At 37.3% G+C, this 27,150-nt stretch overlaps 1 protein-coding gene across 3 annotated transcripts in view; it reads right to left on the bottom strand.

The window, feature by feature from the left end:
• Positions 1 to 27,150, bottom strand: part of EDIL3 (EGF like repeats and discoidin domains 3) — a 250,526-nt gene that overhangs the window by 31,078 nt on the left and 192,298 nt on the right. For all 3 annotated transcript variants that reach the window (XM_062599401.1, XM_062599399.1, XM_062599400.1), the window contains one exon: positions 22,074 to 22,258. In XM_062599401.1, the coding sequence (XP_062455385.1) occupies positions 22,074 to 22,258 (185 nt within the window). The remainder of the gene's footprint in view (positions 1 to 22,073; positions 22,259 to 27,150) is intronic.

Raw genomic sequence — 27,150 nt, 5'->3', positions numbered from 1 at the left:
ATAAATAGAGGCCCTTTTGGTGTTCTCCTATTTGCCAATAATGGTACAAATAACTGAGCCTTACAGCTTCAGTGTGGAAAGCACCTTTTGGAGAACATTGGTGACAACAGCTCATACAAAGAAGTCCTAAGTGAGCATCCACAGTGACAGCAGAGTGAGCAGAAGGTTGACATCTTATCTGACAAGTTCAAACTATTCTATGACTTTATGGTTCAATATTATTAGAAAACAACTATCACCTGTCAGTGCATTCTGTTTTCCCGATTTCTTAATTCTTTTGATTTTTGGCCTGTAGAAGGCCTCAAGAGCAAATCTAAGAGCAACACTGTACACTTAGTCCTGTTGCTGACCCATTAGTGACAACTGAGAGTGCTTCAGTATTCCCTGGAAGTAGGGGATACTGACAAAATTAAGAACATAATTTTCTTACTAATGGTAACAAATGTATCAGTCTCATATGATATATACAATATACATTCTTGCTGATGCATGCAAATAATATGTTATTCCTTATACACATCTGTGCTTCCTTAAATATTTTTGGAATAGTGTAGGAATATCCTTCTTTTAATAATGCTTTCTATAACAGTTTACATTCACTTCCTCCTACTACCCCATTCTCTCTGGCTTTTTCTGAAAATCAACAGTAAGAATTTAGGCCAAAATAAGACAAAAAAGACTTCACAAAAGTCCACCTGGCAATGAAAATGCATTTAATCTGTTGACAAGTGCATTGTTACCCATAATTCAGTTAAATCATGGGTATTTAAATTTAGCAGTATGACAGTAAGAAATGTACTGCACACTGCACATTATATTTCATTTGTTTATAGTTTCTCAGGCTGCATATCTGATAAGTCAGGCTTATTTCAACACAGAAGTTGAAACGCAATGATCCTGGAGAAATATGGAACTAACCTTTCTGAGAAGAAAGTGCTGAACTAAAAGAAATGAGACAGGGCTTGCCAGTATTTTTATGTATTGCTTGCAGCAGAACTCTGCAATATATATTACTAGCTGTAAAAACTCCAGCAAGAGCTAAGCCTTTTCTAAATAGAAAAATTGAAACAGTAAGAAGGGACATACATTTTCCTCTCTTTAAATGCTGATAATTTTATCACTATCAAATTACTATCCCAATTGTTCTAAGGTTTTTTCTTTATATAAGCAAGATTCATTGCTGTATATCGCAGTCCAATCCTAATTGGCATATGTTGTCAAACCATCCTGAAATGCAATCAGGAAAGCTGTCCTGCCATGCAGCAGATTGTGGGTGGTGATAAAAGACGGTCTAACCAGCTCCTGAAAGTCCTTAAGAATAATTTTAAGAGCAACAGGAAGCCCCTTCATCTGCCAGCTTGCAGTAGCAGCCTGGCTGTCTTGCGACGGGCATGTCAATACTCTGCTCCGAGTGCCTGAGAGCCAACGCAGATTTTTTCCAAGAGCTCTTCTCCTTTATGGGCTTTCCTGCTAAGGTCTCTGACCAAAACGCACGGCGGGAAATACAGTATGACCTCTTTGGAGTGACGGCATCCAAAGGAGCAAAGGGCAGGAAACCATACGCTCTCAAGGAAGAGGTCAGCCCTGTTTGAGGTCCCCACTAACAGGGGGACACAGCGAGGGTCTCTTGGTCCTCTCAGGCTACTACTCACTTGGCTTAATCACATTCTCACATGTTATTTCTCACATTCCTCACAGGAGGTGCTCTCCTGGGCTTCTCACAGCAGCAAGCAAAGACAACGGTGTGTCTCGTCTCTCCTCTGGTAATACTGCTAAAACTCAGAAGCATTTCAAGAAGATTTTTTGCTCCCTCTTTCCTTTGAAAAACCTTTTTACTAGGTGGAATATATTGATCAAAAACTCAGAAATGGCCAGGGAACAGCAATATTGCAACATGAGCCTTTCTGAGCTGACAGATTTCTCATTAATGGAAGGAAAGAAGATTTGAAACTGGATTCCTCAAGGTGAAAAGTTACACAAGACAGAGTCACTGAAGAACATTCCCACAAAATAAGTCCCCTGCTGCTGCATACAGATCTGTAAACGTAAGGGGAAGCAAACCTACTATCATATGTTCACCCTACAGTTCTGCTCTATTATAGCAACTTTATTTTTACTGCTCTAAACCAGACTGTAGATACAACTACTATGTCTGATGGGTATAGGAGTGATAATTTCCTCACTGCAGTATCCTGCATGATGATACAGTACTTTTCTGACAGAACTGATAGGTGTTTGCAAACATACGATATCATCCTCCCCAACGGTCATAAAAATTCTGTGAGTTAAATTCTGGACCACTAAAGTCATTAGAAGTTTGATTTCTGATTTTTTTTTTTTTAACCTTGCAATTATTATGCTGGGTCATCTAATGCTCATTGCTTGGCTCATGTTTCAGGAATCTGATGTTATTTTATCTTTACGCTGGAAATCAATAGTAAAAAAATTCTGGATAAAGTTTTGGTATATTTGATATTGTGGTGGGGTTTTGTGTAAAATATAGCCAATGTTTTGAATAATAGTGACGGTGGGCTGAGATAATCAAAAAGAAATTATTCTTCTATCCATAATATATTACAAACAAATATACAGCACTTCAAAACTATGTACACATATCAATTATGCTTCAGGCTGTCTCTTATCTGCCAGCTTGTCCAAGGAAAAGGGGACACTAGGCTTCTCCTTCTGCCTTTTGCAGGCGTGATCTTAAATTAGTGTAGTTTTCATGGGGTTCCTTCTGTAAAGGAGAATATGCTATGTCCTGGTCTCAGTTTCCAAAAATGCACTATTTAGCCTTACATGTCGCTCATTCCACTACTATGGTCTGACACAAAGCTGGGAGCCGTTGTAGCAGGTACTACTCCAGTGGCAGGCACAAAATAGTTTTGGCTCCCTGCTGAACTAGGAGTATCCTCATTGTACTGTCTATTTGTTTTCTAATTTGTTTTCAAAATAACTTTACAAACAAAAAGCAGCAATATAAAAGTCTAGTCCTATTTGCACATCACAAATTGAAACCTACTCAATTATGATAAAAAAAAAAGTGTGGTTATTTTCCCACTGGAGTGAAACCAGCAGTTTACTTTTGGAAGTATTAAAAGATGTATTTTCAATTTTTTACTTACTGCTTAAAATGTGTTACCCATAACAAGCTCACCACCATAAAGCTTCCTGTAGAGATTTGAATTTTATAGCATCTACTTGCACCGAGGCACAGATTAGAAATATGTTAACATAACCAAAGAGATTAAATGTATAAAATGGCATTTGATGGTTAAGGTAACAAACTGAGCCACTATGAAAAAGACGTCAATTACGATGTAACATGCTGTAATTGGTTTCTCTGATATTAAACTGGATGTCTCAGAATCAAGTCTTTTTCCCTAAGCTACCTCTGTGGTACTAATGAATGTTAAGACTTCTCTGGTTTCATAATTTTGCTTCTTTTTTGAGGTACAAGCAGTAGATGCATATCAATGTGGAATATTTACAATATATTCAGAATGACTGATTTAAAATCTTGGCATCTGGCTGCTCTGTGATTGTGTAAATGCAGAAGAGCCAAAACCTTACAGATTGTTTGGCTAGCTGCAGTGATAAATACTGATTAGTAGTAAGTGACCCCAGTGTCATGGATGCCTTCAGCACTGCTTCGAAACTAACGTGTCCCTACACATTTTGCAAGCCAAAAGTAATGCAGCAGCTCCTATTATTAAAATGAAATATCTACACCCAATTTTCAATAAAAAAATCATATTATTGATGAAGATTATTGCAGCAGAAGGAGTTGGAAAGTGGTGCTGTACAGGGACATCGGCACCACGGAAACGTCAGCTACATAGCTGGAAAAGAGATGTCCAGCAGCAAGACGGTGGCCTGGGCATAGGGTAGCAACAGAGTCGGGGCTCGCCAGCCAGCGCGTAGCGGCATATGGTGAGGGGAGACAGATAGACAGATGGCGAACGTCCCTTCCCAGGCTCCAGCACGGCGGCTCTTGCACGCTTTGACAAACGTGGTGATTAGGAGCCAGCACTAAACGTCCGTGCGACTGAGACGAACGCAAGGACAGCGGGCAAGAGCACAGGTGGCAAACACATGTACATGCGGTCCTCTGTTTATTTTAAGGCAATGTAATATCAACCAAAAAATTGCAGCAGGATGTTGGCAACATGACTCAGGCTGCTCTTACCTCAAGGCAGACTAGATTCCTATTACATCAATGTGAATTCAAGTACGGAGGTCGTATTGGATTTTTCCATAGTAAAACAGACCTGTATTTAATGCGAGTCTGGCACTCACGCTGCTTTTTATTAGCAAACTGTTCAGAAGATTCTGCCTTCTTTGTTTTGGGAGTGACATACTCACATTACAAAATCAACATGCACCTCAATATGCCCTTCTCCCCCTTCTAAGTCCCAAGATTTTGGCATGGTAGAGAGAGGTGCAAAGGTGTGGATTACAGGTACTGAGCAAAGCCTCTCCAGGAATTTGACAAGAAGTACACTTGCGGTGAGAGCATTTTTTCCGCTCAGATGGGTAATCCTGATTCAATTTCTATTCTGGCAATGTGACTAGCGCATGACTGCCATGTAACATGCAATAAAACATGATACATCAGACCAATGAACTTGAACATTATCTAAAGCTTTAGATTTTTTTTTTTTTTAATATAAAAACCACTCTCTGCCTTGTGATACAGCTAAGAACAAGAACAGCTCGTCAGGTCTGACACCCAGGGATGGCCAGCAACAGCCACAGTCACTGGGAGCTACGGAAAGGAACACTGGGAGCTATGGAAAGGAAATTCAGACCCTGTTAGCTTAGTTCCCTAGCCATGAGAGTGGGCAAGCCACTGTCGTGCAGACCAGCTGTGACATAGCGAAGGAAGGTTTCAGTCTGCAGAGTTGCCAGAAAACATAACTTTTGTTGAGAGCTCTGAACTCTTCGCTGGGTTACTCAACACACAACAAAATTTCTAGTCATCAGCCTCTTCAGATCAGTGCTCCCAGAAAGCAGAGCTAACTCTAACAGCCTGAGGAGAACTTATAGCCTCTTTGTGGATACTGCTTAGAATATGGGGAGACCTCGGGGCAGGCTAAAATACCCCCAGAACCCCAAAGAAAGCTCAGCTACTGTTAGACATTACTCAACATGGGAGATGGCAAGTGCAGATGTACTAGTTGTTAAGTGTGCATAAAATTCAGTAAAAATAAAATGAAAATACATGGAAATGTTATTTTGAAAAGTTAAATATTTTTACAAATATGTTGCTATTTGAAAAAATTTATAAAAAATATATAACCTTGTACATTTGTACAAAAATTGATACAAAACAAATATAATAAAAAGACGAAATCTTAAAGTCAGGGACCTGCATATGTCTTTAAGCACAAAACTGCACCATATAATCAATATCTGTTGTGCAACTGTACGAATTAACATCTTCCTGCCAGCAAGAAAAAAAAATTAAAAATTTGATGTCTTGCACAACGCGCTTCCTCCTCTTTCCTTGCTCCTAACAGAGGGCTGCCACAAGCAGCGGTGAGAAGCGCAGACCGTCGGGAGGCCCCCGGCTGCTCCTGTTAGGTGACCAAGCCCTTTACTTCCCTGGCAATTTCATAGGGCCTCTTCACCCTGAGAGGTCACGGTGAGAGTCAGCCTTTCTGCATTTCCTCATAACCTCTTCAGCCTAAATCATATTTTGTTATTATTGTGAGCTCTACCTAATACCAAGTGCTTTCACCTCAATAAAAGCGAAACAAATTAGAGTGGAAAATATTCCAGCTGCCGTAACAGCAGGGGGTTCCTATACATTCTTACAGAAACCGAAGCTTTTTGTTGCATAAAGGTACTCTTTGGTACAGTTTACAGAGCTCATGCTTCTAAATTAATTGAACTATATTCCCTATAATGTTTGTAATGCAACACTAAATTCTGCAGAATTCACCTCTGTTTAGTGTGTTCTGACAATGACATTTTACAAGTACTATTAGAGCATCTGTATTTAATAACAGTGTTTTGGGTACTAAAATAGTCATGGATTACTGCAGTAATCAAATTATAAACCTTTTTTTCCCCCGCTAACCTTTATGTAGCGGGCATAGATAATTTCTGCCAATGCCTTGATTACTTACACATCAATGGGCACAAACATGGTTCGATTTTGAAGTAATTTAAGTTTCTGGTACCTAGCTTGCTATTAGCAAACTAGCCTATCATTCTCTAGTCATTCATTTAACCAGGCAGAAAAACATTGTCATTTGTACAAACCAAAGCTTCTGTCAATACCTTTAAAATTTTATAGATAAAAGCAAGCCCTTTGGGGAGAACTCGGGTACTTAGCACCCATCCTTTTCTAATGAAGTCCTTCTTGCCCACCTCACTCTGCTTTAAAGACCTCTTCAACAGTTTTATATATGGAACCAGCAGATCTGCTCAAATAAATTTAAATACTTTGTATTATTTGTTCACACAGGTAATTATCCAACACTCTCCCACCCCCAGGATTTCCTCCATTTCCTACGTTATGTGGTAGTTTTGGGGGGAGAACGTGATGACACAATACGTATTTTAAAATTGAAATTTTTGCATAGGAAAGTTATTCAGGTTAGTAACTTAACATTATTGAAATAAAATCAATCATATAATTAAATAAAATGACTCATCATCTAAAATCAGTAGAGTCTCAATGGAGGAAAACAACCTCCTGCAGAAGGCTATTCATGTCGTCTCTCTTAGATATTTATCTTAGGAAAGTGTAAGTTGCTCTTTGGAAATGATGCTCTCTAAGAGAGACTACAGAGGTCTGTCATCTCAGCAGCTTGCTTAGATTTGGCTAGATAGATTAAGGAAAAAATACAGACACTTATGCATGGTAAGGAGTCACACTGAAACAAACTTCTTATAGGATTATAAAGCAGGAAAGTTCTATTGTAAATCGGAGCAATGATTATAGGATACAATTCTATACAAATAAACTTGAACGTTTGATAAAATTGGAGTAGCATCCACATAGCTGATAAATTTCTTTTTGTCATTATTCCCGAGTCAACAAGGTTACGAAAGCTCAATGAAGAAAATTATTTTGATTGACAAAACACAAAGAAACATATACCCTTATTTGTCATGAAGCACTGATTAATCCAATATGTGAAACAGAATTTTTTTAAAGCATTTCTCCTAATGATAGGATTATATACAAATCTGAAAAAAATGAATATTGGTTAATTAAAATACTACCCTGTCCCAACCTTTTTGTTCAGTTTATTTGTCCTCTTCCGCAGCTTGTGCTCATTTCAAGCCCTGGTAAAAGGTACCTTCACAAGTATGGTAGATCTGTCTGCAGAAGTATTGAAATTCCCTGTAAAAACACAAGCTGCAAACCAAGGGTCTATCTAGCCCAGCATTCTGCTTCCAAAACTGGCCAAAAGCAAACACAAAAGGCAAAGTATATGTGGTATTTCAGCCTAATACACCTGCATTCTCCATTAATTTTCAGATAAGGGAATTCCTCAGATCTGTTGAGTTTTGCGTATTTAGTAATCCCTAATGGGTCTCTTCCCATTATGACTGGACTTTTTACAGCCACAACATCATTTGCCAAAGAGTTCCTCAGGTCTGCCAGGCACTGTGTAAAAACCTTCCCTCTCTCTCCCTCTCTCCTATTTTTAATGGGTATTCCCTTATAATAACCCCTGTAATATCCTTTTTCAGAGGGATTTCCCAGCTTACAGACAACAACAGCAAAAATCTACCGGTAGTCAGTGGTACTGACTCTCGGGGGATCAACGCTAGCTCACAATATGTACATAACTCCTATTGCACAAACCTCTCCAGGCTTCATCTATTATTATCTCCGCAAAGGCAGTTCAGTAAAGGACATACCGAAAGGACGATGGGGGAGTAGGGGGTGGGACAACAGATGACTGTGGTATTTGCTAATTGTTGTAAAAAGCAGAATTTTGTACTTACGAGAGGAATTTTCAATGTATGTGGTTTTAGCTACCTCCTCCTTCGCCCTGTTTTGACTGTTATGATTTAGACACTTCTACGCATTTAACTACTTTATATTTTTTATTATATGAATCTCCTTTAAAAGAACAGAATGAGAATTTATTTTTCAGAAGAATTCATAGTCATGACTGCCAACCACTGCTGCTCACACCTCTGAGAAATAAACTCAGAGTTTTTTTTTTTTTTGTTTGTTTGTTTTGTTTTTTTCCCTAGGAAACAAAGATAATGTGCAATCTAAAGCAATGAAAAGTAATAAATCAGAACAAAGCCGGCCCTAGAATCTGTCTCTGATATAATTAATATTTAGGAAAAGTCTGAAAAATAGGGCATGCTGAAAGTAAGCCTTCCCCCAATAGGATAACCTTCCTGTGTTCACTTGGTTTAGGGACTTTCTGAACCAGAAATTATATCTGGACTATAATTTTAACAGCCACTTATCCTCTAGGAATTTCCTGAATCTGTGATGAGTTTACTCACACTTTGGATCTTCAAAAAGTCCCAGAGCATAATATATTCCGTAACAATATTTCATGATATATATGAAACTGTTTCCTTTTATTTGTCTAAACCTACTGCCTGCTAATCTCTTGAGTGCATCCTTTAGTTCTTACAATATGAAAAATACTGTATAATCATTTCTGATCCACTTTCCCTGTATTGTTCTTAGGTTTTTCTGCGATGTAACATACAGAAGATTTGCAAGATTCAGCCCTAAGTTAAAAAAAAAAAAAAAAAAAAGGCAAAACTCTGTTAATTACTTAAGGCAACTGAGCTAGAAATCATTTACAGCTTGGAACAGACAAAAAATCCTGCACTTACCAGGAGCGACTGCTTTAGCAAGACAGAGGTGTCTGACTAGGGGTTGCAGACAATGCCATCGTTTTACTCCAGTCACTATCCTACGCATTGCAGCAAAAATATATTGAAACAAATACCAGGATCTATACCAGGATCTACATTGACTTTGCTACAAACTGGATCAGGTTTTTGATACTTCTTTTTGAAATGTCACTGCATGGGTTCTTAAATCGCATTCAAAGAATGAAGATCAAGATGCTGCCCCTATCAGGACATACAATAGTTGGCTTCTTTTACAATATAAAAACCTTTATGTAGACATCATTTATTTTGGATATTAACTGTTCTGTAAAGCCATTTTATTTTAGTGTAATAGGTTAGTTAATGGCAGTTCCAGAGCTGTAGAAGTCCTACCAAATAGCTACTACAGTCTTTGGTGGGCAATGTGGTACTAAAGCTTGCCAATTAAATAATGTAACAAAGTGATAGAACTTCATGCCTCCACTTTTATTCCTGCAATGTGATGATTAACATCAGATACAGCTCAGTGAAAAGATCAGTATTTTATAAACAGCACCTTTGTTAAAATCTGGGCATTGACTTGTCTTTTTAATCTTCTCTCTGTAATCTGGGCAATAACGGGCACCCACTGTTCAGTGATACGTTGTAATGTGACAGATGATCAAATTGCCTAGGAAGCCTCTCATACACACTCTCTATTTCAGTTTTAAAGGCCACATTGCCTAAATGGCTGAAGTGCAATGAGATCAAATGAGACTACAGTTCTCTGTAAAACTGAAGAACAGATTAAATTTGAATAATTAATTCTAATGTTTTCATCTATTTTCCCATGCATTAAAGTTTAACTTGCTTATATTTTATAATGCAAGAAATAAAATCTAATTCCCAGGGTTCAGTTCTCATTTCAATCAAAATAATTTGGAAAGGCTCATGCAAAGTGGAAGGACTACCATCACTAGTGTAAATTGATCAGCCACAATTTTGAGTGAGGTTCCGTAGGAGACGACAGACTTTTTAAAATCACTGAATTAGATGTTGAGTTACTTTTCACTCAAGATGGCAACATTTATTTCCTATTGCTCCATTTCTTCCCCCCAGAATTTTATTATTATATTTTAAGTTTGATTTTACAGAGGGTCAAAACATTGTTGTCCTTGACAACCTATCCTCCTCCACCTCAATGGAGGATCTCACTATTGTTTTACTAGAACTAAAAATAGATGCTACTTTATCATATTTTAGTAGAACACTGGAATGTAACCATACATTTTTGAAAATATAAAAAGAAAATTAGAGTGGAAAAAACAAGAGATTGCACTTCCCCATACTCATATATAGATATATATAGTAACTCAGACATGCAAAACAATCAAAAGACTTTCTTCATTCTCATATTTTTGATCTTAAATAGAAAATTTATTTTAGAAGAATAAAATATTTAGTTTGTTTATACATTGCTCTAGAGTTAATTTGTGTTAGTATCAGAAAAATACATGCCCTAGGATGAGGAGTACTGAAAATAAATTGAGCCATGTTGGAATTCTCTGATAATAACCTAAATAACTCTTGAATTATCATAAATGACAAATTTGATTTTTAATATCAAAAGACCTTCTAGGATTAGAAATAATTACTGAGAATCTTAGAAAACAAGACTTCTAAGCTCCTCTCAGATAAAAACTTCTCTGATATATTTTGGAACACTAAGCAAACCCTATGCTGGTCCTGTAATTTATATCCGTGCAGATTTGGGGGAAGTGAAAAGAATAAAGCGCTTGGTGGCAGATGCTGTGAAAAGATGCTGTGAACAACAAAACTGGCAGCTGCTTTAAAGCAGCTCTGAGGTTTATTTTGAGTCAAACAGTCCTCCCAGTGGAGACAGATCTGTGGGCAGAAAATTGGTAAGTTTGTCCAAGGAATAAAATGAGTCCGTCATTTGTTTATTAGCCACCAGGTCCAATTTCATGGCGAGGCCGGTCTCCTATTAGCACATTAGGGTTTGGCACTCTCCTAACGTGTGACCCAACCAGGGCCATATAGCTGTGCTTTCAGTATTTTTTGAGTGGGGTTTGGTGACCACATTTATCATATGGGTATTACCATGCAGTGTGTGTATTTACATACAGAAAAAAAATTAATGGTATTTGTCCTATTAATCTGGAAAAATATCCAGTATTCTGCCTCAATGGTGAGACTTCAGGATGTATAAAAATGAAAGCAAGCATGGGGTGAGCTTCCTCTCCCACGCTCCAGCAATCAGAAGTCCTGTTGAAGGGGATGAAAAGCTTTTCATCGAATTCAGCACGTGTTAGTCTAATTATGGGTTAAATACCAATGACAGCCAGTCGAAACAATACGGCTTTCTTTCACGGCAGACTTTTGTGTGGTTCTGGACTAGGTAACCTATAGGTAGCTTAGGCCCCTTTCCAACCATAATGTTTGGAGGCATGTATCCTTAGCCAATTCAGTAAATCAGAGAGTTTTACAGTCTCAAAATTGCAATGCGAGTTAGTTTGTGGTTAAGTAAACTGCCATTTAAAAATCTTACTTACATTATTTGATTCTATGAAAAGACATCAGCTGAAGCCATTTGGTACCTCTCAGATAAAACCTGGAAGGTGCTAATGAGGTTCCTAGGAGTTTAGGAAGCTCAGCATTATGTACACAAAAGTGAACTGGTAATGTCTGTGTATGTGGCGTACAGCAAAATGTTTGAGTTCAGTGTAACTGAGGTATAAATAAGACAAGCTGAAGAGTATCCCACTGTAAAGTCAATAAATTCAGACAAAGGAATATGCAATGAGGGTCTGTTCCTCCATTCATAAATACTGTATCAAGTCTCCATAGTTTTTCTGATGTTGCCAAAGAGGAATCATTAACCATTTGCAGTACAGACTTTATATTATATTTATTTATGTATTCATTCATTCTAATGTATATCTTTTTAATACTTCCAGGCTGAAAACAGTGTTGGCTTGCTGTAAGTCTCTTTACCTCTTACTAAAGATGACCCATTAAGATGCACCTAAAATTGTTACTTTTGTCATCAGAAATAACAGCTCTGTGATTTTTACAGAGGTGTTTTCCTTTCATTATATATAGAATTAACTTCTAATTGTGAAAATACTTTTCTGCTTAATTATGCAACAAAGAAATATCCATTCTAAAGAAAGGATATTTTGATCCTGTAAGGTCGAAATAGGATTAATACATCTTGTGGCTAATTAAACATGAAGCTTCTAAGAGCACTCCAACAACACAAGTAATTAACACTTGGTTACGTATAGAGCATAATTAGGCAGGCAGTTCTTGTAATCCAAAGAAGTAACTGTTAAAACCATGTATTCCTTCAAAACACCTATCGTCTGACTTATTTTAGAAAACACTATCAAATGGACAGCACGAGAACTGTCAACTCAGAGTACTTTTCAGATCTGTCTAGATGTCAAAGACTAATTATAGAAGAAAAACATGGCTCAGTTCCGAGAAAATATGCCTTTGTTTCTATCTTATATACTTTGAGTAATTCTCAACTCCTGTAAGTAAATGTACACATAGACACAGGCCCTAAATCAGTGAGCAAATTCTTAAGAGAGTATATCCTGACACCATATTACAAGTCTCAAGGTGCTTCTGAACAAGACTCAGACAATAGAAGAAATGTTTAGAAGTTGTATTTTTGTGACTAATGCCATTTCCCTTTTAAATTTTCTTTCTTTCTTCCTCACCTTTTCTTCTAAGGTTTTTCTCTTATGTCACATTTTCTGACAGGGTTCTTGCTTTACTTGAGGATAAAGCATATGGATGTTATTAAAGAGAGAGAAAAGAGGGTCTCGCACAATGCATTGCTGTATAAGCATGCCGAATTAACATGGAAAGGAAAACCGAAAGCCAAGTCAGCAGGTATTCTATTGAGATCAATTCATTGCCATGAGCAGGATATTATTTAGAGAAAAATACACGATGAATCCAATGAACAGGCTAAGACTCAGAAACAGCAAAAGAAGTGTTCATATCTACTCTTACACGATGCTTTAACATGCTGATATATGGCTGTTTCATTTTTCTTTTTGCTGATAGGTACATCACAGCCCGGTTAAGGGTTTTTCTCCCTTTCTTTGCTAGCTTTGAAGACGGCTGCAATGTAGCAGTCTCTCAGTTAAGATTAATTTGAGGTCCCTTTGCCACTATCACTTCTTTTTGTTTTTATGTGTGTGAGTGTCTCAATTATTTGCTTAATGAAAATAACAGATGATCTCTATTCACAACAGATCTGTCTCTAGATACTTTATGAAGGAAATAGAATAACAAAAGGAATCAGATTTTGAACAAAAAATCCTGAATTCAGTTAGAATCCTGTAATAAAACTTCACTGTGTAATGTGGCATAAAGTGAAATCATAAGAATGCAAAATTAAGAGCAATTCGGTGAAGAGTAGCTTTCCTGGACCTTTTGGATATTTTGCTTATAAGATCTTGACAGATGTATAACGAAAATATGCAACTGCCTTGCTTAGTCAAGAAGTAACATTTGGGAAATATTATATAAACCATTGGGGTAATAAGAATAGCACAGTCCAGTCAATAAAGCTTTGAGCTATCAGAAAACAGGACTAGACCTAGTTCCACTTCACTCTTCTGCTTTCTCCCTGCATCGGCTTTTGTCTCGTCTGCTGTTACGTCAGGTAGCTTTTGCTGCTTAAAGACACTTGACCTTGCCAAGGTCACTTCATTTCTCCCTTCATCTGTGTTTCCTTTATCATCCTTTTCTCTCGTCTGGACTGAATGTACTGCGGGGAAACAACTGTGTCCAGTTCTGCACGGGTCTCCAAACTAACTGAGATACAGCTATGAAAACAATGAACAATTTTATTAGGAAAAAGCGGACACCTCTTAAAAATGTCGGCTTTGAAGAAGGCAAGAATAAATAAAGTATTTGCACTTTTTTTTCTATATTCCTCCTTAATCAATTTTGTAGCCACTTTGCCTTTCTAATAGAGACAAAGGAAAACATGTTTTTATTTCACAAATACAGAGAGAATATTTTTCCAATCTATGGAAAGCATGTCTATGTAAAAAATACAGGAATTTAAAACAATGAAAAACTAACACTTTCTCATTAAAATTTAATGCATGTTGTTTTCAAAAAGTGCTGCTATGGGCATCAAGTAACAGCAAAATTCCTACTGTAAATACACAATAACAAAAAAAAATACTTCAGATTCAAATTCGAGGTACATCAAAACGCAGAACAACTGGGGAGCTTTGGTTTACACTCTCCATTTTTTTAAAGCAAGATCAAAAATCGTTACTGTAACAGGAAATAGGTCATTATTCAATTTAACTTTCATCTGCAGGAGAGCGAGACACAGAAAAACTACTAGTCAGTAAGGGAACTGACAGTACTTTCTTGCGCTCCTTTAAAGCTAGACGTGCTTCAGCTGCTTAGGGAAACTTCTCACAATTTTTGTTGGTGAGGATGAATTAGTTGGATTTCAAAGGCAGGGTCTGGAACGCAGAGTTAACTTCTTACAAAATTCACTGAACAGAGTAAGACACTATAGTGAAACTTGTTTTTCCTATAATATCTTAACTAAAGCAACTTTGCTGTTCAGATGAGCGCTTTCCTTTGTACCTGTTTATGAAGGTATCAAACTCAAACTCCAGGAAATAATTAAAAAGTTATATCCTGCTGTTGCCCATTTCATGGATACTCTGCAACAAACAACTTCTGTAGCTAGCCTATCCTCCCAGTAATCTCCTTGTATTTGACCAGTCAGAGTAAAACCAAAGATTTTTTTTTTATTAACTCTGCTACCTAACTGATAAAATACACCCTAAATATGGCAATGAAAAGCCAAAATAAACCCAAGATTTTATGCTGCCTTATTTAATTTTGAGGCTTAAATTCAATTACAACTATAAACATTTCCATAAAATGAATTGCAGAAGAAAGCTTTGCAAAGTCATAAGCAATTTGGGAAGGGCAACACTGAAACGCACAATTTAGTAACATTATTAATGTGAATAATGCATTTAACTTGAAATGATCCGAGGGAGAAACTGGGTTAGAGAGTGACCTCTAGAATGGCCATCAAATACTTGGTGACAGGCAACTGCGATGAGGAAATCAAGGCATACTGCTTAACATCTTCTGTTTACTTATTACTATATATTTATTACTGAAGAGTTGAAAAGGCTTTGGCAACAAAGGAAGATATCAGAGGAAAAAAGAATTCTTGCTATTCACCTCAAGACAAAATTTAGTGTCTTAAATAGAAACCATGACCTGTTAGTTGCAAAATAAAGTCTATGGTTTATTGGCAAATGAGAAAACCAGTAAAACAGTGATATGTTTGGCACTCCAAGCTAGGCAGTGCAAAGTAGGTAAATTTAATGGTGTGCAACTTGTAAATGGGTACTTCTCTTTACCTGCCTTTGACTATATCACTAGGACCTATTTGTACGTATGCTACCCTTATTCCACCAATGGCCACTTTTCATAGTCCAATTTACCTAACCAATTCCTTGACATTTAAATTTGTATTTAAATCTGTATTTAATCACAACCCACTTGGCTATGTTGCTGCATCCCATCAACTAACACACTCTCTGATTAGGATTTTCGTCTAAGGAACTGCTCATCCAAGTAAGTATAAGACCAATGAGATGCCAAAACTGCACGTCTAAGCCAAATACTTCAAACAGAAAATGAAAGCTACCTTTCCAACAAACACATATAAACGAAAAGACAACTTTGAATGAGTTGAAAAGATAAAATAAACAATATTGGCCATTTTCTATGACCCAAGCAAAAAGTGTGGCACAAAAAAAGGTTTATCTGTCTGCACAATTTGCCTTCTACTATCTGAAATCTGAGAGATCTTATTTTTCTGCTTGAGGGAGATTATAATTAAAAATCAATACTAGTTTTGCTTCTGAAGAATGAGAGAGACACCTTTTCTTGCTTTACACTGAAAGGATGTTGATTCATTTCCTGATCTGTTGATGATGGTGTGGTTTATTGGAGCTGTAGAGAAAGAGTCATCTACTTCTTTTATAATGTGTTAGAACTGAGCTTGCAATTCCCACAGAATACTTCTATATCTTTTAAAAAACAGTCACAACACACTGTTTAGGCACTCCAAGACCTCAAAAAGTCATATAATTTTCTCATTCTGTTAATAATCAGATTGGTATTAAACTAACATTAATTCTATTCCAATTTGGGGTATTTCAAGTCCTTATTTAATTAAGATGTTGTTAAGCATTTTGTTTCTTTCTGGGTGTGGGTGTGCAAATTAAATGTTTAAGACAGAAATCACTTATTTGTCTAATTTAATCAGTGTTGGTAGAAATGCCTGCTTTGTTAATGACACAACTCACAGATGATTAAACAATTCACCTAATTTTTCAGCTGATGTGTTGCTTTCAGCATTTACAAAATGCTACAGTTTAGTGATTCCCTATCTAGGAAGCTTCTTTGTAGAATTCATCACAGGTAAACTGGTAAATAAAACAAAAAGAGGAAGGAGGCAAGTATGATGAAGGCAGGTACCACATGAAAGATGTAGAAAAATACATTCCTTATTTTGTGCTGGAGTGAAAGACCACCAACATTATAATAAACGCTAATGAATATGAGATAAAAATAATACTTCCTAATATTGTGAAAGAAAAGGATTAACCTCACATAATTTTAACCATGTAAAAACTCACCTTCTAGCTTAAGGGAATTGTTTAGCTCCCTCTATGGCCAGCTGAGAGTAAAAGGCACATATCCAAGGTGATTCATACCAGGAAGCTTAGGTACCTGCTTTCAGATAGGATGAATTATTCGCTGATAGTGCTGTCCTTTTCCATTAACTACAGATGGAGCCTAAGTATCTGATTTGAAGTAGGTATTTTAAGATAGCTATAAAATGTGTATGCCAATTTTATCTATAAAAATTTATAAATTTAAAAAACAGGTTATTTAGCCAATAACTTAGTAGCATGAAAAAAAAGGGCTACAATCTCTTTTGGCTCATGTTAGGTATTCTCTGCCCAGGGCTTCTAAAACTGATCTGAGATTATGCATAGCTGCTCTGTGTCTTCTCTTAATCTTTCGTTTCAGCTGACTGATCATTTCATACCACCTCTGCTGGTGGTGCAAAGCACAACATGTCAGGTTTTGTCCAAACCTGAGAAACATAGCATAAAAAGCCTACTTTCTTTAAGAGTATTCTGTAAGAAAAACTGAGTAGGTACCCAGTCCGTTTTAACCTTTCAATAATTATAATTCTTTCAATTGATCATTTAGAAGCTTGAATATTGTAGATCAATGCTAGACAATGAATATAAGTACATTTCAAGACAGTATGAGACTTTGTAGACAGTTGTTTTCTACACATATAATAATGTCAAAAAGTGAAGAATTATTTTGAATACAAATTTTCCTTTGTTTTCAAACAACAGCCTTTGTGAAACAGAAGAAAATGGTCCTGCATTGAACTGAAAGTATAAGTCAACTGCATCACTGAGAAAACTGATTTCTAAAGGTATTGATGAAAAATAAAAACAAACAAACAAACAAACAAACAAAAAAAAAAAACCAGAACACATCAAATGCATTATACTGCAGACAATCATCAGCATGATTGGCTCCAGAGGCTGCATTTGTCACTCTTCAAAGTCATCCGCTATCTTTATCGCATCTTTTTTTCCCAAGAGCGCTTAGCGGATTCCATCACATGCAATCAGCAAAGGACACATTAAAATAAGACATGATTTGTTGCTCCAGTCTATTATTTAAAGGAAGGGTGATTTTCTTAAATCATCAGAGCTCAGCGGCAACAGTATAAAACAACTGCGAATAAAGTATCAGGCTTATCACTCATGCACACCAAGCTGCAGAACCTTTTCACTAGCTTTGCCACAAAATGCAAGCCAAGCAACTGGGATGTGAGAGAGTCACATCTGCAGTGAATAAATTGTTTTGAAGTTCCAAGCACAATTAGAAACATAAAGCTACCGCAGTGCTGCTGGTGACCTGAAGATAACATGGAGATACAAAGGAACCGCAGCAGGTTTCCAAGACAGGCATCCTTCAATCCAGCCATGTGATGTAGAGATAGACCTTCAAAAAACCAGCCTCTCATTGACTAAAAAAATAAAATACTACCAATAGGTATGTGTAATCAGATGCAGAGACAACCTCAGAATTAAGGTGATCAGACAAAACAATTCTTGCAATGGAGAGAGCTGAGAGGGCAAGGTGAAGGAAGCACCAGCTGTTTGGAGACACCAAATGAACTGAGATGCCTCAGCTCCAAGAAGTACTGCAGAGGACAGCAGGTCAGAGACACGGCATCGCAGAAATTATGTGCTGAAGCACAAGGCAAAAGACAAATGGGCAGACCACGGCATTAACGTACATGGTGTTGCTGTCCTCATTACACAATGAGTCAGAGAGGGAAAGCAAAACAATGATGGATATGGCATCTGCCTATTTAGCGGAAATAATATTTTAAACCTCCAAACCTTAAATAACAGTAATTACTATGAGAGTTTGAATCTTTGCCCCAATTTCATAATTTATAGCAATGGAAAATGAATAGTAGAGTGGAATATAGTAGAGCAGATGGAATGGATTTTGAAGAAAATGTTAATCCATTTGAATGATAATACTGTCTAGGAAAATGAGATACAGAATGGTGAAAACCTATCTATAAGAGTAGTCACCAAGAATCTGAAAGGTAATTATTTTGAATAGTCTTTATATTCTCAGTGTCTCCCTTTGGGATTAAGGCAGAAAGTACTTCAACACTTCCTTTAATGTGAAATAACCAAAGAAATGAGAAGTGGGGTAGCTGGCTGGAATAACATTGTACCCATGAGGAGCAGAGGCATTCCTAAGCAATACCCCGCAGAGCAGCCTGGTTACAGAAGCTTGGAAAGGGATCACCGGAAAAGACTGTGAACTGGCTCAAGGTAGCAAATGATGCTGACATGCAAATCCTGGCAAGGAGAGAATGCAGACTGCCTTTAAGGAAGCCGAAGTGTTTTGTTCTTCTTTCTCTCAGTAAATAACCTGAAATGCCTTATTTAGCTTAGTTTACTTTAAGTCTATATATAATGATGTGAAGTAAATCATTATTTCTTTTTAATTTCACTTCCCCCCCCTTTTTTTTAATTAAATCTTTACTTTTACTCTTATTCAGATAATTTTACAGAGGTGTCCGGAAAAGAAAGGGAATCCCTAAAGAAATGTGTTCAGCAGTAAAGACAGTTGCTGGAATCGATGACTCTCATTGCATTTGGCACCAAACCAAACCTCTGCACTGGTCTGTATCAGTAAACTGCACAGAGCCAGACTACAGTGAATACAGAGGCAACAAAGAGGCAGCTTACCTAAGTCAGTAGAAGCTCTTGCACTACCAATTAGTCCAAGCAACTGTAGGATGGCTTTTGCAACACCATCTACGAACGACTGGTAAGAATGTCTCCTGAACCAAGTACGTTGGAGAATTCAGACCCAAATTTTGATTAAAAAATAAGTTCTCCTGAGGACTTTTGAGGATTTCAGGATGAAGCGATAGATTTCAGAGCTGGAAAAGGACCATTTTGGTCACCTACACCCATTAACTTTTCCCTCACATCACAAAATACTTCGTCCCATTACTAAGGATGGTGTTTGGTCTAACGGTGTGTTATAGGGGGAACCTGGCGTTCTTAATTGAGTAGCATTAGATCAGGGGATTTTCAACAGCTGTAGAAGATAAGGTGAGTACATAATGTTTCAAATTCCTGCCTCTGGGGCTAAATTATAGATGCAGTGACATCATGACAAAAAACTTATTAATAGCTATATTTTTAAACAAGCGGACAGAAGTTTCCTTTCTGAAAGTGACAAAACAGAATAAAACAATGTCAGCTCATGATGGAGAAGAATTTATATTTAGGGTTCATCCAAAAGTGCTGAGAGCAGCTATGCAGTTGATACAATCATCAGCTCCCAGCAAACATTATCACAGCAGGCGCCCTGAGATGCATGTCGGCAGAGAAACTTTTAAAAAAGTGCAACAATGACATTCAGGCAAGGTTTCCCCAAAATAACTTCAAGTTGCAACTGATCTACTCAAGATATTCCTTTATACCACAGTATTAAGACAATAATTTTTAAAGGTACTCAGTAGATTTTTACTCAATTTATAGCCTTGCTAATTAAAATTATAACAGATAGCATGCACGGAAAATGCAAAAGGTACGGAAAGCTAACACCGTGGAATCTCACAGACCAGCTATTTTAACACTAAGTTAACCTTCTTTTGGGCTATCATAGAATTGCTGATGGGATCATTCCTTGTAGTATGTAATTGCTGAGGGAAAAGTGTATACATATAACTTTGCTTTCACACTCTTTTTCTTACAAATGTTTTGACTAAATTTTATGAAAGCAGAAAGATGATAAAATTACAGTCAGTGTGTTAAAAGGTTACAATACATTATTCTGAATTTTAAAGAAAAAGCAGAACTGCCTGCAAGGAGAACAGACAAACTTAAATGACTGGCATATCTTTTGTACAGAATTGCTACCTAGCCTTTAAGCATCTGAGCCCCTATTTACTTAGAGACTTAAAATTCAGGATAATCAGTCAATAGTAGAAATTAATGACCAGTTTAAGCACAGGAAAAACCAAGTGTTCTTTTAATGCCTCTTGTTTTTTTCAAACAAGAAATGTTATGATACTTTCTTGGAAAAATACCATAAATATAGTGACTTTTAGGAGAAGGTAAAATGGTCATGTTCCTACAATTTTTTCTGAGATCATATCATAGCAGTAAAATAGCTAAAATACAGATATTTTTTCACAACTTGCCTTTGACAAGATAAAATATATATATATATACATATATATATATATATATATACATATATATATATGCCTGACACTTCATGGACTTGCAGAGATTCTTGCAAGTGGTCACATAAGTCCAAAATCAATTTATATGTTCAGATAGGTTCAAATATAGCAAGAGTTTGAAGATATTAGACTTAGCGTTTTAACTCCTTGCCATCTGTATTTAAAAATCCATTGTTATCCACAGGAGGAATAACACACCACAGAATATTTCTGTAGAGTCTCTGAATACTCTTGTTTTTTTGGAACCACTGACAGAGCTAAAATTGGTTCTGATACAACTACCTCTCTTTTATGTGAAGAGAACCATTTTCATCTCCTTCTCTACCATAAAACACAATACCAGAATCTTCTTCCTCTCCAGAAGTTACTAACTGCTGTATCAACAAGCTATTCTAAAAAATGTTCACCGTATATCTGTATCTTCAATTATTCAAATGATAAATAGACAAGGCAACTGCTACTTGTGTGTGTGTGTAAACTTAGATAGAAGATAGTAATCACCTTGCTAAATTGCTTAGCAACCATAGGTAAAAAAGCTAATATGTCATAATTTATATGTGAAAAGATTGCAGGGGGTTAGTAGCACATGTCTAGTGCTATTGAGGCTTCCTGCTGAGAACTTGGCTGCAAACTGGCAGCTAACTCAAAACACTGCAATTTTCAACAGTTCAAAAAAATGTAAATGTGTCAGTGACTGGTCAAATAGGCTTCCACATGGTGATTTATCGCAATCTTTCACATTAGCCTACTACCAACTTCCATAAATCACTCTCAGACTGAAAACAACCCCTGTGCGCAACTTCATTATGAATTCATGTACTGAATCAATCTTACTCATTTCAGAGTGATCTTGGAAGGTAATTTTGAACAGTCTCAATTAAACAAAGGTAATTTCCATGGGCCAGATTTGCTAATGTTGCACAAATCTCAAGTAAACGTGCTTTTCCAGGGAGCTTTGGAAGGACAGAAAGAAAAAAAAAAAGTCTCTCTCAGAAAGCTATCACGAAGTCAGTGAAACAGGTCTGTGACTTCTATTTGTGTCCATTAGCAAAGGAATATCCATGGCTGCTCAGTACCTCTTGAGTTGAAGATTTGGCTAGTGGGGTTGATGGCTTCCCTGCCCAGGTTTTTCTGCATGCTGCACAACCTGAATTGCAACGGAGCAGTGCACTTGAGGTAGTGAAGACATGAAATCTGTGTAAGTTTTCTTAGCTTCAGCATCTAAATGTGGCAGACATAGACTGGCTACACGCAGAATGTGAAGCAAGATGTAACCCTGAATTAGTCAACCTTTTCCACACCAGAAATATTTGTGAAAATTTATGTGAAACTTTACCTGCAACCACTGTGATTGGTCATTGTGGCCAGAGGTCCAGGCATTAACTTTGCCTTGCTTGTCGAGCCGGGCTTTCCTAGGTTCCCAAGTAAACATGTCCATGTTGAGCGTTCGGAAAACACTGGAGGCAGTAATCTGAAAGTCCTGTATATGTCCCGATTTCATCCCCAGGGGTTCCGAGCAACCTAGAGGAGCAAAATAAGATCTGTGACACTACTTACTTATCTCTGTAAGTGGTTTAGGTTTTCCTATATGGGAAAGAAATGTAGCAATTCTCAAAGAATGGGCTTTAATCAAGGATATTGTTGGGGGAAATTGCAAACAAACAAATGAAAAATAGCCAATTCAAAGCACTTTATTTCAACACTACCCTGGAAGAATCGAAAACATGACAGAGAATTTGCAGTACTTTATCCTAGCATAAATTTATGAAGGGGAGCAAACAGAAAAGACGACTCTCCTCTCCTTATCTCTGTTTTCTCTTCCTGCCGAGCAACCTGCCAGTGTTGCCTTTATTCCGTTCAGTTTTGTCATGCTTTTATGCCATGTCACATTAACCATGTGTGTTTACGTATTGAGGACACATTAATTTTTCTGCATGCCACTAATGAAGTAAAAAGTAAAAAAAGCAAGCACCTTTGAATTACCTGACATCTAGCCAAAAAACAGTGAGACACAAAACCCACTGACAGAGTGGAGGACTACAGAATAATGACTCTGAAGGATGGAAAATAATAGGAGAATTGCTTAGGAGAATTAAAGAATTAACGGTTTACTTGTTTAAATCAGTGGATGTCCCACATGGAGCTATTTTGACAGTAGCTAGAGATAGACTTTGGGCCTCATTTAGTCGGAATATACCCAGGATTTAACACACTTCATTTCGCAAGAGGGGGGTCATACTCTCATGACTGCGAATATGTAGAACTTTGACTTTATGTTTCACTGGGAAGACAGAGGTTTTCCAGCTGACACTCACATCCCGAGCTGCTGAGCCGATTCCTTACAGAGAGCCATTTGCTAAGCCACCAGCTGTGTTTCTTAAAGCATACCTGTAAGTCATGAAGGCTTTACTGCTGTGACATGACCTTGCTCAGCTTGTGTCTCTTGATAGAACCAGAGCACAATGTGAGCACTAAAATACCCAAAATCTTTATTTTGTTTTCTTTACCTGAGCTAGACACAGAAGCTTGTTCTTTTTTTCTTAAAAGTTTGTTTCCTCTATAATATGTTTACCCCCATTTAAAGACCTGATTCTTATTTGTTTTCTGTGGAAATGTGTAAATATCATTAGCAGAGATCTTCTGTCAGATTCTACTTTCAGCTTCTCCAGTTGGTTTAACCCACAAAGTGGAATTATTATGTATTCAAATCAGGGGTGATAAGACCAGGCCCTTCAAGTGAGGAACAACAGCAGGAGTAAATGTGTATTACCAGAGAGAGATGGCAATAATACTCTCTTTCGTATATTAACAATTTTACTTAAACTTTGAAATACTGCAATGTTTTGTATTCAATTTAAACATAAACAAAAAAACAGAGCTAATTTTTGAAAAATATTTCAGAACTGATTCTTAATGCGTGAAAGGAAGCTTGCATAGCCTTGCCTGTAGAAAGAACCACCTAGTTTAAAACGGCAGTAAAACACTTTTTTTGAGAGTGGTAGAGAGCAATTGACAGTGCAAATGAGAGAGTCATCTGCTGCTTTAGATAAGGATTTTGATTATTATTCAATTCCAAAGTATCGCTCCTAGATCACAAGGGCTGTCAGCAAGAACGTTTCATTTGAAGAATCTGAAGGAGGTTTCTGCCACAAAAACATGGGTTGTCAAAACCATTTGTCAGCAGTGGTCCAATCTCCCCAAGAGAATGAACCCATTCTCTCTCTTCTGAATACGACTATTGATGTATGAAACAACAAACGCATGTGCTTGTGCTAGTGTGTGCGTGTGCGTGTATTTATGCACACACGCACATGTCTAGTGCTCCCAGTGATGGAATTTTACATGAGTCTTCCTTCTCCGCTGCCCAAAAGAAAAACAAAAGGAGAAGGGAGACAGTTGTTAAAAGCAAGGGAGAAAGTGAGAAAGAACAAGGAGAATCAGAAAAGGCTGCTGTTGTGCATTCAGGTGACAGAACAACATCTTAGGGCTGTATCAAAGACAACAATAACAGATCACAAATAGTCACTTCCCAGACTCTATTCCACCCTACTGCAATGATAGAAGATAATGACTCCTCCTTTTGATGGGTGAGCTCTCACCCTGAGCACAAAGGACAGAATGATCAAACTCTTACAAAATTTTGTGTCAGTAAATAAGCACCCCTGTAGAAGGATATTTATAAGAAAGCTCATGACTCTCCGGCACATCTCCTCTTCACTATACTGTATGTTCTTACATTTGTTTCATAATAAACCCGTGAAAGGATTAAATTCCCTTTCTTATGTTAAAGTTAGGGAGAACCAAGGCAGAGATATTTATGGCTGAACTCAGAGGAGTATTTTAGGCTAACACATTTGAGATGTTTTGAGTAGTGATAAATAACAACTATATATGTTTAAATCTATCTAAGTTGCTTCTTTTTTTGGTCTAGCCCAATGAAACAGTACTGAAATAATGAGGAATCTACACTTTGGAAAAGCACAGATGAGTGTCTGAGAATTGAAAGAATCCACACTGAGGTTGTTCTCTTCTGTTTGTTCTTAGGGCACGACATTTTGCTTTTTAATTTGAGTCCCACACAGTGCCGTCATCTACCATTCTTTCAACAAAGCTCGAACTCTCAAGGAAATATTAAACTTCTGATACAGTGGAGGCAAACCAGAGACAGTGTAGATATCAAGTACTGGAGGCACTCAGAAAAGTTCCATCATCCAGATTTGCATGTGAAGTTCTACATTCGTCTTGCCTCAGATCAGGATTTATGCAGTATTGAGTAGGTAAATTATACGAGGCCAAGGGTGATTTTGTTTTAGTCAGTACTGTGATATTTTCTCTTTCGCAAAAATAAAAAAAGATTTTCAAAATTAAGTAGAAAAACAGAGGTAACTGGACAGAATAATATACCTGAGGTCTATGATCTTCCTTATCATTGAGCCTGTCTGAAACTTTGAAAAAGGGCTTTAAACCTAACAACATTTTCACAGACAAATATAAAGAGAATTTCTACTCCTTTTGCTAACTGTGAGTAGTATTTTAGCCAATAAATGCTCCCATTTACACACACAGAATTCTTTTCAGGAATAGATATTGCCGAAGATGAACAGCAGCAGTGGAATCTAGTTTTAAATGCAGAAGTTATAAACGTTCCTTGCATAGGAGTTTGTGTGAATAGACTCTATAGCTCTATAGGTTTGGATGGTGAAAGAGTTTCCAGAAAATAACAGGCCAGAGATAATAAAAGTAAGCGCTGAGAAGGCAGTATATGAAAGTGTCCTAAGGACTGATAAGCTCTGGGGACTAGCACTCCTCTGCATGAACTGATAAACTCGGATCACGAATCTGTTGAATTTGTACAAGGCCACTAAAAACCGCTAACACCAACAACACGTAACTTGGAGCCCGTGCAAAAAGGCAGAGTCTGCTATATGCAGACGAAGACTACGTGATTATGTGCACACTTGATTAAGCAAAGGACCATGTGCCCAGTGTCCCCAGGCACACCGGGGGACCCCCCGCTTCCGAGGACGCAGCCGGGCTTGGCCCCCCTCCCAGCTGCTGCTGCAGCCAGGTAACTGTGAATGAATAACTACGAGTGTGCGAGTGAAATGCTTCAGTAACTGAATGTGCTGCGTGAACAGCTATCTGCTGTTAATAATAGTTTGATTCTGCTACTAATAGCAGCTTAATGAATAAAAGGTATTCTAAGAAATATCAGTTGTTGTCTGTGTCTCTTCCCAACTAAGTACACTCTGAGGGGAAGGAATTTACAACACAGAGACATGCAAAACACAAGTAAGGCACGAACACAAGGCCATGAGAATTAATAAATGTGTATTGTTCTGATGGCTGATTACATAAGCATTGAAAATGCTTTTCAAAAAATCTGATTTATGGGTTTTGGTCGGTTAAACTATTAATGAGTCTCTAGCTGACCATATGCTGACTATATTGCTGAAGTATGACCCAAGAAAGGGCTCGTTTTCAGGATGATCATCCTGCAACCTAGTCTCCTTCCCTCGGGTAGTGTTTCTCTTCTCTAGCTCCATTATTGTTAGAGAAGCCAGCTCAACATGCTTTTCAGCCTAAGACAGACCACCTGGAATAAGGGTGCATTAGACTGTCTTTATGTATAATTATACTCTCCTTTCAGTAGAGACTGAAATTGTTTTGCTGAGCCTCGGCTGCCTGCAGTTCTAAGAAATGATGACCTTGAAACTGTTAGGAGACCACTGAAATGAATTCACTTCAGTAGCTTTCACAGTTCTTTGAACAAAACAATTCCTGGTCATTCTGGCAAAGACTTACTCTAAATTGTGGCTCCAGAAATGGAAGAAAAAAAAAAAAAAAAAAAAAAAAAAAGACTAAAGCAGCTAAACAGAATTTTCTATTTACTCTCAGATCTATCTATATTGGAAAAGGGCTACACTGGGATTAATGCATTAACTTTTCATTTCTGAATCTGGTTTTGATGTCACTAGGGGACTGAAAATTATTTAACTCCTACTGTTTTGATATATCGTTCGTGAACTGGATGACTATTACTTGTACAGTAAGCAGGTGGCCACATAAAAATCATTCTTAAATGAATTTGTGGAGCACTTCCACTGGAAAGTGGAATGTGGAAATGGATTTCAATCCATTGAAAAATATAAAAAAATTTACATGCTTTACTGAATTTGTAAAGGAACATGGTTCTTGCAGAGAGTGGCTACAGGTCAGGCTTTATATCTGCTACTCTAAACTGTAAGAGGGTTTATATTGACTCTACTTTTTCACTTACTTTTCCTACAAGACACAATCATTGTTTCCACTGGAAAGTCACAAAGCAAATCTAAACTCAAATCTTTTTGAAAGCAGCCCAGCAAAATATATCTTATTCCAGTCCAGATGAAGCACTCTTAATACCGCCAAGG

The sequence above is a fragment of the Rhea pennata genome, chromosome Z, assembly GCF_028389875.1.
Source record: "Rhea pennata isolate bPtePen1 chromosome Z, bPtePen1.pri, whole genome shotgun sequence".
NCBI lineage: Eukaryota > Metazoa > Chordata > Aves > Rheiformes > Rheidae > Rhea > Rhea pennata.
The sequence above is the reverse complement of the archived record's forward strand: the minus strand, read 5'-3'. Positions and strand labels throughout refer to the sequence as shown.